The following is a 15273-nucleotide window of genomic DNA, read 5'->3' on the forward strand; positions in this document are numbered from 1 at the left end:
TCGGCGCGGCTCTACTCCGCCCGGACGACGAGCAGAGAGGTGTCGTCGGGCGCGGGCGCGTGCGCGAGAGTGAGCGCGGCGGCGGCGGCGGCGGCGGCGTCGGCGCGCGCGGCCGACACGGCGAAGGCCGCGCCCGCGACGTAGGCGCCCGGCGCCGCCAGCAGCGCGCGCAGGCGCACGCGCCGCGCCTCCCAGCGCTCCAGGCGCAGCGCCACTCCCGCGCCTGCGCTCAGCGCGCCGCACCAGCCCAGCGCCCGCCCGCCCTCCCTGCGTCAACACAAAGGCACCATAGGTTACACGTTCCACGATCGACCTCACTTGATACGGTTAAATCTCATCTTTTCCCAGTCCCGACTTACTTATGTTAATCGGTATAGCTTTTGAAGAACATGTTATTGACGAATAGTAATTACACCGACCTCGCGATCGGTCATGGTGCTGACCTATATATATTTAACTCATGATGACCTCCAAGTTAGAAAATTGTTAAGAGGACGAAATGTAACATTACTTATTTATTTATGTGCTATGTCAAAGTATAATAGGTATGACATACCTACATATATTAACATTAGTAACAGAGTTAAAAAATTTGGATGGATATCCAACTATCCAGCAAAATCATTACGGTGATACCGCGGTAAAACGAATAAACAACAAAAACGGATGACAAACAAATTCAGACATATACATACATACAGACATAGACATATTTGCATATATGACTGATAACTCTTTTAAGCAATTAGTTAAATGCGTTTCTCCCACAGCACACGACCTTGTAGAACAAATATATATTTATGCCCATTGAAGATTTCACTAAGAGCTATCAGTGACGCAATGGTAAACCGTGCGTGTGATGATAGTATGGAATCATTCGGATGACCTCGACCGAGGATTCAAATGTTAATTTCAACAGACCAAGGTCAACGGGTTAAGCTAGGGTTTTCAAATAAAGCTGTTTGCGGAAGAGGTTAGCGGCCACCGTGTTCGCACGCGGCTCCTATTAGTTTTTAAGACGTTGAGCCAGTCATGCTTATCAGTGACCTTGAAATAAAAACACAGCTTCTTTTATGAATATGTTAGCAAAAAATGTGCGTAACGAAAGTATCGAGGAATATCTAAAGTAAATGAAATGACAAGAATAAAATAATTTTCTCCGCTGTTATTATAGACAGAATGGTGAGAAGGTGATCCTGATCATATCTAGATAGATTAAAAATCGAATTGTCAGTTTAGGTATTAATTCTCTCAGATATAAAAAGCAGAGTAGGTACCTTACTCAGAGGAGTAGTGGATACGTACTTATAAATATATCGCATTGTGATAAAAGTGGAAAATACGCCTACTGATAAGAAATTCGCCCGAGGCGCGTATCTCAGTATAACATGGTGCCAACAGGCATCTTTATTATAATTCTACCTACTGTCATGCTCATGATTCATTTCTTAAAACATTAATTAGGGACAACATAAAATAAGGTGAAAATTGTAAACATACATACTAGATTGTTATTAATTAAAATAAATAAGTAAATATTAAAGGACATTTTTACACAGGTTGACTCAGTCCCACGGTAAGCTCAAGAAGGCTTGTGTTGTGGGTACTTAGACAACGATATACATGTATTATACAATACAATACTCTTTTTTGCACACCAAATAAAATTAAATACTTAAAACATCCATGACTCAGGAACAAATATCTGCGCTCATCACACAAATAAATGCTCTCACCGGGATTCGAACCCGGGACCGCGGCTAAGCAGGCAGGGTCACTACCCACTAGGCCAGACCGGTCATCAAATTAATTAACATGAAATATGAATAAAGATTTGAAAATAAATAATATCCAAGTCTCAATAAAACTTAAATTTTTAAGTTATTTATTATTTGAAACCAATCTGCCAATGGAATTCTTTTGATCACGCAACGCCGCGTATTTTAATTTTTTGCATGAGCTATAATTCAAGTAATTTAAAAATGTCTACCACGAAAGTAATAAACATATCTACCTAATGCTGACTGGGATGGAAAGTTTCATCATATAAATAAACAAAGTACCTACTAGGTTACTTTTCAGTGTTAAATTATTTTGTTACATTTAGGCTTTATAAAAGATTTGAGACATCAAGATTATTCTTTAACATGCTAATTACCTGTATTTTGTTATCAATTTACCTTGATGCAAGGAATTTTTGTTGCCTCATCACATACCATTGGAATTATTGAAAATACTACTCCAATGCAAAGCAAATGTAGAAATTAAAAAAATATGAATTACCTGTTGGTTTGTTTTGACATGTCAATAAACACGTTCACTGGGACTTCATAACAGTTGACGATGTTGACAGTGATGGGCACCAAGCACAGTTTACTCTTCTCGAAGTTGTGATCGATAAGGTTCGAGTGCTCCAGTCTAAAGACGACGGCATTATCTTTATTTTTCTTTCTACAGTCGTGGGGGTCTAATTTGATCTCGTATTCGTCGAGCTGCAGCGGCGCGTCGAGCGACACGACTTCTCTCTCGCGGGACAGTACTCTCGTGAAGTCGTCCAGCCAGAGATAATGTTGACCGTTCACTGTCGTCCCTTTCGTTTTGTGATGAGCCTTCCATCTCACCACAAACATGGATTGTATCAATCCCGCTTTCGTATTGGACTTTCCATTGGCTTCCATGTTGTCTATCGAAGTCTCATAGTCAGTGACAAAGTGCGAATACGGCGAGACTGTGATATTGTCTTCAGGATCGGGTTGTCCTGTTGCGATTTTTAATCCCGACCATCCTACTTTACTCTCTGGCGGAAAGTCAAAGATTCTGCTAGCTTGGAAAACTAGGTGCATCTTTTCGCGAGATTGTAACAGTTGGTTTTTGTCGGCAGCTGCAATCATGCCAGTAAGGCGCCACTGCCTACTGAGCAAGGAAGCTTCTAGAACTTCAATACTAATGTCATCATCTTTCTCTTCGCAAATATTCTTAATCTCAGTGACTAGATTCATGTTCTCGGAAATTTTATCTGAAGTTGTCTTTATGCTTCGCCGGGGTGTAACTGATATTTCCACTGCTTCCTGCAATGAATACGTACATTTATATAAGATACATGTCATACGTATGACGTGAGTATTTTTGTTATTTTACTCCGAACAATAGTGCGTGTTAGTATTTTAAATAATGAACATTCATATTGCGTAGAAATTCGTATCGACTATTGTTTTGTCTATCTAAGTAATTGAAGTGATCCTAGTAATTCGCAATTTCGCACATAACTAAAAACTCAAATATTGAATTATGAATATTATGATAGTAAAAACGAGACATAGATATAATGGCCGGAAGTCGGAGGGGGTGAGTTATTTTACTACTGATTTGACCAGCCAAATTATTTGTCTGGTCAAATCAGTAGTAAAATAACTCACCCCCTCCGACTCTGTCTGGTCAAGGCTGAGCTATTATAGCTCAGCCTTGTCGACCTCCGCATATGACGCATAGGATGACGCTCGCGTTCAATCCGTTCTCATAAGAAAATATAACCGGCGGTAAATAAACGGGGAATAAGTATATAAAAAATTGGGTATAGTGTTTTTTTTTTCTAATGTTGTGGTATTAAATTCACAGCACACTTAAGTAATATTGTATGTGACGTTATCTCAGTAAGGGGATCTTATCTTACGTCCCGCGGCGTCGTATTTGTATACGAACATCGCTCATAACGCCGTAATCGCCATCGACAATAAGGTCCCTTTACCCAGATAACGTCACATATTAGTGATTAACCATCTGTACGAACAATAGATTCCACATGATGATTCTTACAAACTTTTATTTACACAACACATGTATAGGGTACATAGCACTCACCGTGGGCGTGAACTGGAAGACGTGGCGCAGCAGCCTGTAGGCGCGCTGCGCGGAGGGTGCGGACGCGGGTGCGGGTGCGGGCTCGGGCTGGTAGAGCGCGAGCAGCTGGAGCGCGGGCGCCTGTGCGCGCGCGCGCAGCACGAGGCGCGCGCGCGCGCACGCGCCGCTCGGCACGCCGCTCGTGCAGCGCACCACGTGCCGCGCCGCCAGCGCGCGCCACGCGCCCGCCCGCGCCGCACGCTCGTCTGCAACCGCGCACATTGGTTTTAGTCGACCGTCACGATTGAAGGTCAGGATTACGGAAAGTTTATCTTAAGTTAATAGGTCATCAGTATTACTACATTAAGTTCCATACTTGTGGTGAAATGATCACCCTTTTTTGTATTCTCCTGTAGCCATTTGATGACCTGATAGAAAGTGACCGAGGCTCTTATTGTAAACAGAATAAAAAATCGAACTGATCCCGCTCTGATACTTAAACATTATATGCGACGGACGTTCCGATATCTCTACTTCACATAAACACTAAACGCGGCGCGTCAAGTGCTTTCAAGAACGACAAGAACTCACCGGAATATACCGTAGGCGGCTTATACTTTTCGTCGTATAGAGGCTTGAAGAGCTCCTCGTTATCGATCGTGAGCAGCTGCACGCACTCGGGGCGCGAGACGGCGAAGTGCACGGGGCCGGCGTCCACGGGACCCACGTTCCGGATCTCCACGTCCACGACGCGCAACTCCCCGCTTATCACTTCTGCGCTGCTTTCCGTGAACGTCATCTGGCACAACATAGACATTAGCGTTAGTGAATCTAGAAACTCTATAAACAAGTGATAATTGCTACCACCAAACTTATTCCGATGTTCGTTTGCAATACGGGCTACGGTGGTAAGGGACTGATAGATCAGGAGGATAGTTAACTTCAGGATAAGAAAATATATGAAAAAAAAAAGAACGATATTTAATTGAAATATCTCATATTTTAAATTTACCTGTAAGCAGGGTGCGGGTGGAATCACAGTGATTTGTAAGCGTTTGTCGGAAGCATTGATTCCCGATAGTAAATTCAGTTTTCCGGATATAGCTGACCCAGTTGCATTTTCATTGCCTCCTTCTCCGGCGTTTATTAACCTGGGAATGGAATAATCAGAAAATGAGTCAGAAAATGTTGGATTAGGATCAAATTCACTAGGTAATCCTATAATTAGAATACAAAACAATAAGGATCTCAACATTTGTTTTTTTTTATGTAGGTACTTAAATTATAGGTAATGTTTTTTTTGTACATAATATCAAGAACGATATAATGTAACGTAGTACATTTTCTTGGTCGTAATTAATATTTTTTTTTATAAATCTAAAATCGAAATTTCTTTAATTTTATTTTGTTTCAAATTCTGTTTTAGTGCAAAAATACTTGCATCCACGCATGTATGCACTTTTCTGCATAATCTGTGCACGGGTTGCCAGATAGCTAAAAATAACCCATTTTATGAGATTTTTAATTGTTACTCCAGTACATTTTGATACATTAAATTAATATAATTATATAGAAATAATGCAGAAAATTATCTTAATACATAACAAAATACAGTAATATTAATACTCTAAATAAGAGGCCTGTCTGGAGTGACAATCTTGCTATGTACATCATAGTAAATCTTTCATGACTCTGATGGAGTCTCAAATAAATATAATATATTAATTCGATATATTATGTCTTCCTGGGTTTGTCACCCTATGTCCTTGATTGCTCCATATGCAAATAGGTTAATGATCATGGGTGGTCCATTTCCTTTTTGACCCTTTTGGGTGCACACGCACTTTCTCCACAAGACCATACCGCATGGTGGTCAAAACGGTGGAAGCAGAAGGCCTGCAATAATCCTCGGATTGAGTAAGTATCTGAATTGTTCTGATCAACTCCATAATGGCGTGAAACGTTGTGGGTTTGTTCCTAACCATGTGCTTGGTTATTCACAGGGATGATCTGTCTTCTGCTGTGGGATTGGGAGCGCTCCGCTAGGAAATTTCTTTGACCTTCAGCGGTGAGCTAATAAATCAGATTGTCTTCTATTTTGTCATGCTGGTCTTGAGAGCATTAGACTAATGTATTTTTATGTCGCTTTCAGGAGCCGGGATTATATTAAAAAGATTATTATTATATTATAGATAAGATTCAAATCTTATGCAACTCTGGAAATCCTTGTGACCGGCGCAAGTTCTAAGTCCTGTTTGCTGGAAGACGGCCTGCCTCTGCCGCATTTGTCTCGGTGTCCACGTGGCACGCGTTCCGGGTTGAAAAGTCTCCGCAGTGCTGCCAACATTCCCCGGGAGGTCCCGTGCCACCTTCCACAGCTTTCCCGAAGGTTCACCATCTTAGAGGTCGGTCCAATTTATCCTTCTAATGGTCAGGGCAACTGCGTCAGCTGCAATTTAGTTAGATTAAATTCATAGAGTCAGTAACTTAGAGCAAGCAAATATTTTTGAGAACTGGTACCTAGGTATTTTAATAGTATAATTTCTAGTAAAGATTAAGATAACTTGTGTGAAAATTTACTTAGAACCCTTTTAAGCGACCTAGCTTCCCGCTGAGCTCTGTACATTTCATTGGTGTCGAACAAGAGAATTATAGGTCAGTTTTCACACGGTTAGCGCAGTAAGTAACTAAATTAAGAACCAACTGAACAAACACATTTTGGCAAGAATTTTCTTTATAAATAAATGTTATAAAATATACAAAATCTTAAATTATTTATCTCCACCATATACTTCCCATAGCAAGCTTATTTCGACACCGTTTTTTATTATTTTCAGTTTTAGTATTTTTTTTCTATTATTATCACTTGTGTCCTTAATTTTGTACAGCCGGAGCTTTAAGTTTATTTACCAATAAGGCACCCTGTGATAATAATACGGGACTGTCAAAGCCCATACAAAAAAGTCATCAGTGTAGTTATGATAGTATTTAATAGGTGGCGCTAAAAAATGGAGGTAGGATTCTTAGTATGAAGATTGTAAATCCTCTATAAAATAACTCATAAAGTAAAGTAACGCAAATAAACGCGTTACGTTTCATGTCTGTCTTTGGCGTCACATAGTCCAAAAGTTTCGTAACAAATAGGTTGCAACTGACGGCTAGAAACACGAACGAGTGACCCTGTAAGTGTTTCCAATTTCTTTGTAAGTTGTAGCCTATAATAATTTACGTTAGCAATTGACATGTGATTGACTCACTTGTACGCCACTCCCTGCACACACAGCCGCCCCATGCGCAAGGGAGTCAGACTGAACGTCAGCGTCTTGCTGCTCTCTCCCTCCAGCACCACGGACTTGATCTTCTGCCCGCAGATGGCGCTGCTTTCCAACGAACTCCCAGACGCCACCATCGGCTCGTTGTTCACTATCTGTTTGGAGTCTTCGCTTTCCGAAACGAATTGCCACAGAAGCTCGACGTCTTTCAGAATGATCACTATTTTCAGCGGGTTTCGGAGAGTGATTGATATTTGTATTGGCTCTGTAAACGTACATGGATAAATCAGTATACCAACTACTTAACATTACGGAACGATACGTTTTAAGTCAACGGTCGAGACCGGGTGGTTTACTGTCAACAATTTACTTCTTAATTCTAAGAAAACCAAATGTATTCGATTCTCTCTGCCGAATGTTAAACCAATCGATACAAAAATACTTTTGAATGATGAATGCTTAGAGATGGTAGATACAACACTGTTCCTTGGCTTAACATTGGACAAAAATCTACAATGGAGTCCTCATATAAGGAAACTAGCAAGCAAATTAAGTTCAGCCGCATACGCCGTTAGGAGAATCAGGCAACTGACTAATGTTGAGACAGCTCGCCTAGTGTATCATAGTTATTTTCACAGTGTAATGTCATACGGTATTCTGGTTTGGGGCAAAGCAGCTGACATACAGACTATCTTTGTATTACAAAAGAGAGCCATTCGTTCTATTTACAACTTAGGAACACGTGAATCAGTAAGAGAACTCTTCAAAGAAATTAATATCTTAACTGTAGCTTCCCAATACATTTATGATAGTATAATTTATGTTGTTAAGAATTTAGACTGTTTCACTAAGAATTCTGATATCCATAATTATAACACTAGAAACAAAAATAAGCTTGCCATAAAGAAGTTTCGTGTCCGTAAAGTACAGAAGTCATTTGTTGGGCAATGCATTCATTTTTATAATAAGTTACCTGACACTGCTTTGAGATTACCCCTCCCAGCTCTTAAGAACTACTTAAAAAAATCATTGATGTTAAAGGCTTATTACAGAGTCGAGGACTATTTGACAGACAAACATGCATGGCCCGAACCAGAAACTACAAAAAACGAATAGCAATTAAAATAATTGTATTATGTATAGAGGACACAGTTCAGATAAGAAAGCACATCAAATATTTTATATTTTATGTTGTGTAGGTAAGTTACATATTTAATGATATTGAGATTCATATTATCTTTTTCTTCTGTGACAATTTGATATGTTTTCTCTGAAGAAGAACGACGTATTATTAAGCAATAATATAATTTATTGAAATTAATTTCCATAGAGTACCTAGTCTGTTCATATTCTTTGATGAATACTTTTGCATGTTAAATTGTATCTTGTTATTTAATGCATGTTAGTTATAAGATGTAATGTTTTGAAAAGAAGTTGCCCGCCGAGTTTCTTGCCGGTCCCATAGTGGATACCCCCCTCCCAACTGAGGGGGGACTGAAATCTTCTCGAGGCTGAGGCGTAGGGTTAGAGCCGGCGTAGCTTTATTTGACGTTCATATGCGCATTGTAATATGCCTACTTGAAAAATAAATATTTCATTTTCATTTCATTTCATTTTCATTTTCATTTCATTTTCATTTTCAAGGATCGATAGGTACAAAGGTCGTCGGTCGGCTTCAAAATCAGTGGCACGCCGTACACCACTTCGAGAAGCATCTCCTCGAGCTCGTGCCACGTGTGTTGTTCCTAGCGAGGGCAACGGGTACGTCAAGTATAAATAAAGTATACAAACCTCCTTGCGGAGCGACCGGGTTCAAGTCGGTCTTGTTGGTGTACAGGTCGACGGTCGGTTTGAAGATCATCGGCACGCTGCCGTACACCACTTGGAGAAGCATCTCCTCGAGCTTGTGCCACGTATGTTGTTCCTAGAGAAAGTATAGATATCATGATCAGGTTTTTTTCATCTTGTTCTCAAAAACATATTGATTTTTTTAAAGCTACAAAGAAATCTGGCAGTCCGTCCCTTGTAACATTGGAATGTTGTTTTTACCGGACAACTACGTCTTCTCGGTGTAGCTGGCGATAGCCACGTACAAAACTGGATGTAGTTACGTAGTGACGTAGGTGAAATTAACGGACGTACACAGGGGTCGGCGAAATCGCGGCTGTTTGGAGACACAATTGCGATCTTTCATCCGACTCCAAATAATAACATTTGTAGTGGCCAGGCACGGGCCAACGGCAGCACAGGAGCGAGGTGGCGGGCACGCGGCCGGGCGAGGACAGCGGCGCGGGGCCCACGCACAGCACCGACGTGGCCTCGCTCTCCAGCAGCGGCAGCGGCTCCATGTTCCTGTGTCTAGCTGGTGGTGGTCACCTGGCGGGCCGGTGCGTGGTGGCAGGCGAGCGAGGTGGCGGGCACGCGGCCGGGCGAGGACAGCGGCGCGGGGCCCACGCACAGCACCGACGTGGCCTCGCTCTCCAGCAGCGGCAGCGGCTCCATGTTCCTGTGTCTAGCTGGTGGTGGTCACCTGGCGGGCCGGTGCGTGGTGGCAGGCGAGCGAGGTGGCGGGCACGCGGCCGGGCGATGACAGCGGCGCGGGGCCCACGCACAGCACCGACGTGGCCTCGCTCTCCAGCAGCGGCAGCGGCAGCACCGGCAGCTGCTCCTTGAACTCCTCCTCACTTTCCACCCATTGCTGGCAACAAGTGTAAGATGTGAGAATCACAGGTGTTACAATTATACGAAAAAGGGCACGCAGTGATTCATATCATCACCAGCTAAGCCATGCGTGTCGGAACGCGTATATATGAAGATTCCGTATCTTCTAAATTGAAATAGATATCTAAAGGATTCATTTCATATACGAGGTGCAAGCCCAAATTGCTCGGAGTTGGTCAAAAGGCGCCTAGCCTTATCAGAGATATTACAATAGAGAATTTTCGTCGGGTACCAAGTAGGGCGGGTGGTCTAGTGGTAATGACGTTGACGCGTAAGCTAAAGACCCGGGTTCGATTCCCGGCTCTGCCACAGTGGGCCTTGTCGTTTTTTATTTCGTTATGATATCTACTTCAATTTATATTTTTTATATAGTAGTGTGACTACTTGAAAAAGAACAAATCAAAAAATATTTAATAAAATAATTTGTTTCGTTCCCTAGTTACAACTATCTGTATCTTCATAAAATACAAAAACTAAAAAACGAGTGGGTTCTCATGGTAATTGAAGTGATACCTACCTGGTGGTGCAGCATGTACTCGCGCAGGAAGGCATCCTGCTGTGCGGCGGGCTGGTGGCGCGCGGCGGGCGCGAGCGGCGCGCCGAGCCAGCGCACGGCGTCGCGCGTGAGCCGCAGCGCGCCCGCCAGCCGCCCCAGCGCGAACTGCACGTGGTCCGTCGACAGCCGCCAGCCGCTGTCGCGGTACACCTGGGACCCGACCATACATTATCAAACACGGATAACAAGGAAAAAGCTAAGCGATGAATGACTCGCTCGAGACACGTGCGCAGAAACTGACCTGATAAGCCTGATTGTAGCACCTATACGCGTGTTTCTTTTGCCCAGCCTTAGAAAATCTATGTCCAGCCAGCACCATATGGAAGGCATATTTCCTACACATGGCCTTCGATCCGGGTCCGGAAAGGAAGCACAGCGATGCTTGTTCGAGCAGCATGGCACTGCGCAGGTCGCTGTCCTCGGAGGTCATGCGGATCAGCTGTTTGGCGGCCTCGCCGTGCAGCCCGGCGCTGCCGAGGCAGAGCACTGATAACAACGTAGCTCGCACTGCGTATTGCACCATCCTAAAAGTCATCGAGATACAATGAGCGAAAAATCATATAAATTGTGTGAAATACATGCGCGATGGCGAGGGATTAAAACCGAAATAAATTACACATATGAAAGAAAAAGTGACCAAGGCCTCCAGTGCCAGAGGCTGGAATCGAACCAGCGTACTCTGCAATCGCGCGAGATGCCTGTTTCCGCTCGGCCACCCAGGTCACAGCTGCTGAGTTCCAAATTATCTCTCATATGAGTAATCTATACAAGGACTCGTAGCGCCCTCTGACCATCCCTGGGGTAGAACGGTATGGTTCTTGCCCCCCATGTGAACCTTTAGAATATTGGAAACCTGCTTACAAAATGTAATATGAATCAGTTGTGAAATTCAACCTGTGCAAAATAACCTAATATAAAAGCCAAGCTAAAACGGAGACCTTCACTTTAGTCAGAGATTGAATAGATAGGCAAATTACATAACATATCTAAACATTGGTTACCTGCAGGTATTCAAGTAAGTCACGATACTCTCCTCCATGTAGCCATGGGTTTTCTTATTAGCGTCTCCCGCCATGAAGGCACTGACCGCGGCCATCTCCAGGGCGCCGGCGTAGCACAGCCAGGCGCTGTCGGCGTAGAACTCGCGCTTGGCCGTGTGGTACGTGTCGAAGGCGCGCTGCCACTGCCCCAGGAGGAACCAGAGGTCGCCTAGCCGGCGGAGCTGGAGCTCCGGACAGTCGCTGGAATAGCTGAAAATTGTTGATGGTCAGTAATTCAAAAGGACAATGAAACAAGAGGCATAACTAGCAACAAGTTGAAAGAAAGGAGAAAAAATAATGCAAGCATTGCTTTCGGCTGGAAACCGCGAAATGCAAGCCCTATACTCATGAAAGTGGTCCGTCTGAGAGTGAGAATGAGTTACGAACGGTCTGGGTTTGAGCTGGAAAGAGGCTACGAGGGTCGCTGAAGATTGGAAAGCGTGGCGCGAGCTCGTGAAGGCCTTTTGCACCTCTGGAGTGCCTTAAGACTACAACAACAGAATAGAACACGGATGTGTTAATTAAAACGTCATCGTTACATGGGCATGTTCAACGTTTACGTTATCTTTTCCCGCTCGAACTAAATCTAGAAGCTAATTTGATTACACAAAGCAGTTTCTTTGGTCCCCTGCATTATCTATATGCCAAAATATATTCATCTCCTTAAAATCTCTCTGATCTCAATAATATGTGGATACCTATCATAAAATAAGTAGATTTAGTCAAATATTTCTACTTACATTACAGTATTGTTGCCAGTTGTATTCCCACCCTTTCCAGTACCAAACCATCTCTTTGTGGCAGATAGTAACGATCTACTAACACCCTTCCTATTTGCAACCTAGAAAACACATTAATTAGCGACAAATCTTCTAATATGGAAAATAAAATGAATACAAATAATAATTTAACCAAAATCATTGTACATAGACACATACCAAATCAGATAGCTGTGATATTTGTTTTTCTAAATATGGAAGCAGTGCTTTTCCAGCATATTCTTGAAGAAACTTTTTGATGGAGTCAACATCATTGGCATTCAGAGCTAACCCATGGACCTCAGTGGAGTAATCTAGTGGCTTTACACTGACATTCATACTCTCGAGCTGCCTGAGAATGAGTGAGTCTGAAAAATATTAATAGTTTGTTTTACATATGGTTAACATAACAATAAAAACAAAACAGTCAAAGTGGCTGCACAGTAGGCCACAATACAAGTTATAAAAAAGTTAACACAATATTTATGTGAATGAATCAGGTCACTTGGAATTTCAAAATTAGTCTACATGGTTGCCACTTCCTTTTCAAAGTTTTTTATTATTAATAATTGATCACCTGCAAACTGTTTGCATTATCATAAACATCATTCTCAGTAGTAGTGAGTGGATGCAGGCCTTCTGGTGGAATATTTTGACTGGGCACAGTGCCATCATCTGTAAAAAATCATAGAGGTTACCTCATTAATTTGGTTTTAGCTATTGAAAGTCCTATGAACAAACTTTCTGTTATAGCTACTATTTAACTGACAAATCTCTCATTTAATAAGCAACACTTCCAAAAACGAATTACCTGCTGAGCCAGCTCCAACAGGGAATGGTTGTGGATCTGGGGGTGTTGTTGGTAGGTTTGACACAGATGACATTTCACTCTGGAATTAATAATACATTTTATATTACACGTGGTTTAGGGAAATAAAAATAAATGAATACAAAGAAACATACAGTTGAATCATTTGATCGTTTTATATACTGAGCCCAATAATCAGTTGGTAAACTTGGATCTGTGGTGCTTTTAGAGTTGATTGACAACATAAAACAGTTGCTGGAGCCAAAGGTTTGTTTCAAGGTCTCAAATGCAGCATCAGCCCTGAAAGAATGGAAAAGTTTATTAGTTCACCATGAGGAAGAAGTCACATATTTAGATATGTTATTAGTTAAGTATCTTACTTGTCTTTGCTTACAGCAGAAACATCATGTAACAAAAGATATGACTTCAATACACCATTGTTGAACCACTTTGGCAATTTTGGTGGTGTAACATTTTGCAGCTGTGCATACTGTTGATTTAATGTATTGAATGTGTCAATGATATTGTCATCCAGGGTTGTGCCCACAATGATGCAGGAGAGGAAGTGGTTGGTGTACTCATGATCCGACGGGAACTGCACCTCAAGATAAGTCTCTCTCCATGCATCAAACCAAGGGGTTGATTGAGGAACATCAAATTTTCTGCCATCTGCAAATATTCATGAGTTATTTAGTATGATTTGATTTGTCTTAGTCTTTTATTTAAAATTAAAATATATCAGTTCCTCTGATAGCCATGTGACAACGCTGTCAATGCTACCTTAAGACCCTCTTCTACACATTATAATCATCTAGCAATTCTGGCATGATGAAGCATAAAAATACATACATTTTTGGAATTGATAAAAGAAACTTAACTAAATTGTAAACTGTATTTTTGTAAGTTAATTACTAAGTTACCCAGCTTTCATGCCAATTTTGTTTTAAATTGGCATATCATATCAGTAAATAAATTGGGACAGTTATTAACCTATTATTTTAGCAGGTTACAATTCATCCTCCTTGCGTTATCCCGGCATTTTGTCACGGCTCATGGGAACTTGGAGTCGTATTTGACAACCATTTCCAAGTTATATTAGCAGGTTACAATATAATTTTTAAATTCTTGGTGAAAGTAGATACCCTGGGATGATGTATGTATGGGCTTATTTACCTTACCTAGTTCTAACAAAACAGTTTTGTCAGTGTAGTTGTGCAAGACTGCATTATTCAATTGTTTCCTTGCTTCAGTGGGCGGCAAAGGTTTCCAATGGACATCTCTTATGATTACTTTCCAGTTCTTTACAATACATACACTTCCACCAGGCTCTCTAATCTGACCTGTAATGACATAAAGTTTCATAACAAATATTATAATTAATGTCCTGTAATAAACTCAGAATCATTCTCACTATAACAGGTGTCTATTACTTTCAAATCTACAACAAAGCAGATGTTTAGTACGATAAAACTACTCTTACCTTCCCAGTCCATACTACCAAACGGTTGTAGCAACTCCGTAAACGATAAATTGTTCTTTGAAGTAACATTTTCTACTTTTGGACTGCAAAGTACTGCAATAATGGGAGAAAAGGAGCTTTGGATAAATTCTTGCGCAGTTTTTCCCGATCTAGCCATGGTCACAGTGGCAGTCACAAGAGTTGCATCTTAAACACGACACTAGAAAATACTATGAAAGTGATTTCAGCTAAGTAATCTTGGTAAATTCACATTCACACAGCAAGAAAACCACAAGAAAACAGACAACCACCAGATAACTTATATCACTTCACTTCACTTCACTTTAAAAGGCCGCTGTACACACATGGCCAACAGCTCCACCAACCCCCTTGGCCATGTGTGTAGAGGGCTACTTGGCCGTAAGTTGGCAGTTGGCGCTAGCGCTTGCCGGCCAACCGATTCGTGTCGGTTTTTTGTCCACACATCAAAGGATCTTGGCGCCAATGGCCAACTGCGTTTACACATTGGCGCTTCATTCAGTTGGTCGTCAGCCGTCAGAGAGGACGGTAGTGAAATATTTACGAAAATAATAAGTTTATCTATGTCAATAATAGTGTAGATTTTAGGAAATAAAATAACCTTGCAAATGTTTAATGTATTTCCTAAAAAAGATAAATGTTCTTATCATAATATTAAAAAAATTGTTAATATTTCAAATAATTTAATTTTACTACGGGGTTATTATTTTTTAATCAAATTTTTCTGTCAATGTCTATGATCTAGAATTTCCTAGATTTTTCCATTCCACGTCCATCTTTCAT

At 41.5% G+C, this 15273-nt stretch overlaps 1 protein-coding gene across 1 annotated transcript; it reads right to left on the reverse strand.

Moving 5' to 3' along the window:
* Nucleotides 1–6: 6 nt before the first annotated feature.
* On the reverse strand, nucleotides 7–14768 carry LOC125225117 (trafficking protein particle complex subunit 8). Its single transcript, XM_048128678.1, is given in 20 exon segments — nucleotides 7–267; nucleotides 2284–3068; nucleotides 3859–4103; nucleotides 4429–4636; nucleotides 4850–4988; nucleotides 7095–7374; nucleotides 8901–9033; nucleotides 9640–9807; nucleotides 10348–10536; nucleotides 10628–10910; nucleotides 11388–11636; nucleotides 12167–12267; nucleotides 12365–12531; nucleotides 12534–12552; nucleotides 12762–12859; nucleotides 12996–13074; nucleotides 13148–13292; nucleotides 13373–13661; nucleotides 14171–14332; nucleotides 14473–14768. Coding segments are annotated over 20 exon segments (4152 nt in total). The 5' UTR covers nucleotides 14630–14768; the 3' UTR covers nucleotides 7–11.
* Nucleotides 14769–15273: the final 505 nt, after the last annotated feature.

This window comes from Leguminivora glycinivorella, chromosome 4 (genome assembly GCF_023078275.1).
Source record: "Leguminivora glycinivorella isolate SPB_JAAS2020 chromosome 4, LegGlyc_1.1, whole genome shotgun sequence".
NCBI classification, from domain to species: Eukaryota; Metazoa; Arthropoda; class Insecta; order Lepidoptera; family Tortricidae; genus Leguminivora; species Leguminivora glycinivorella.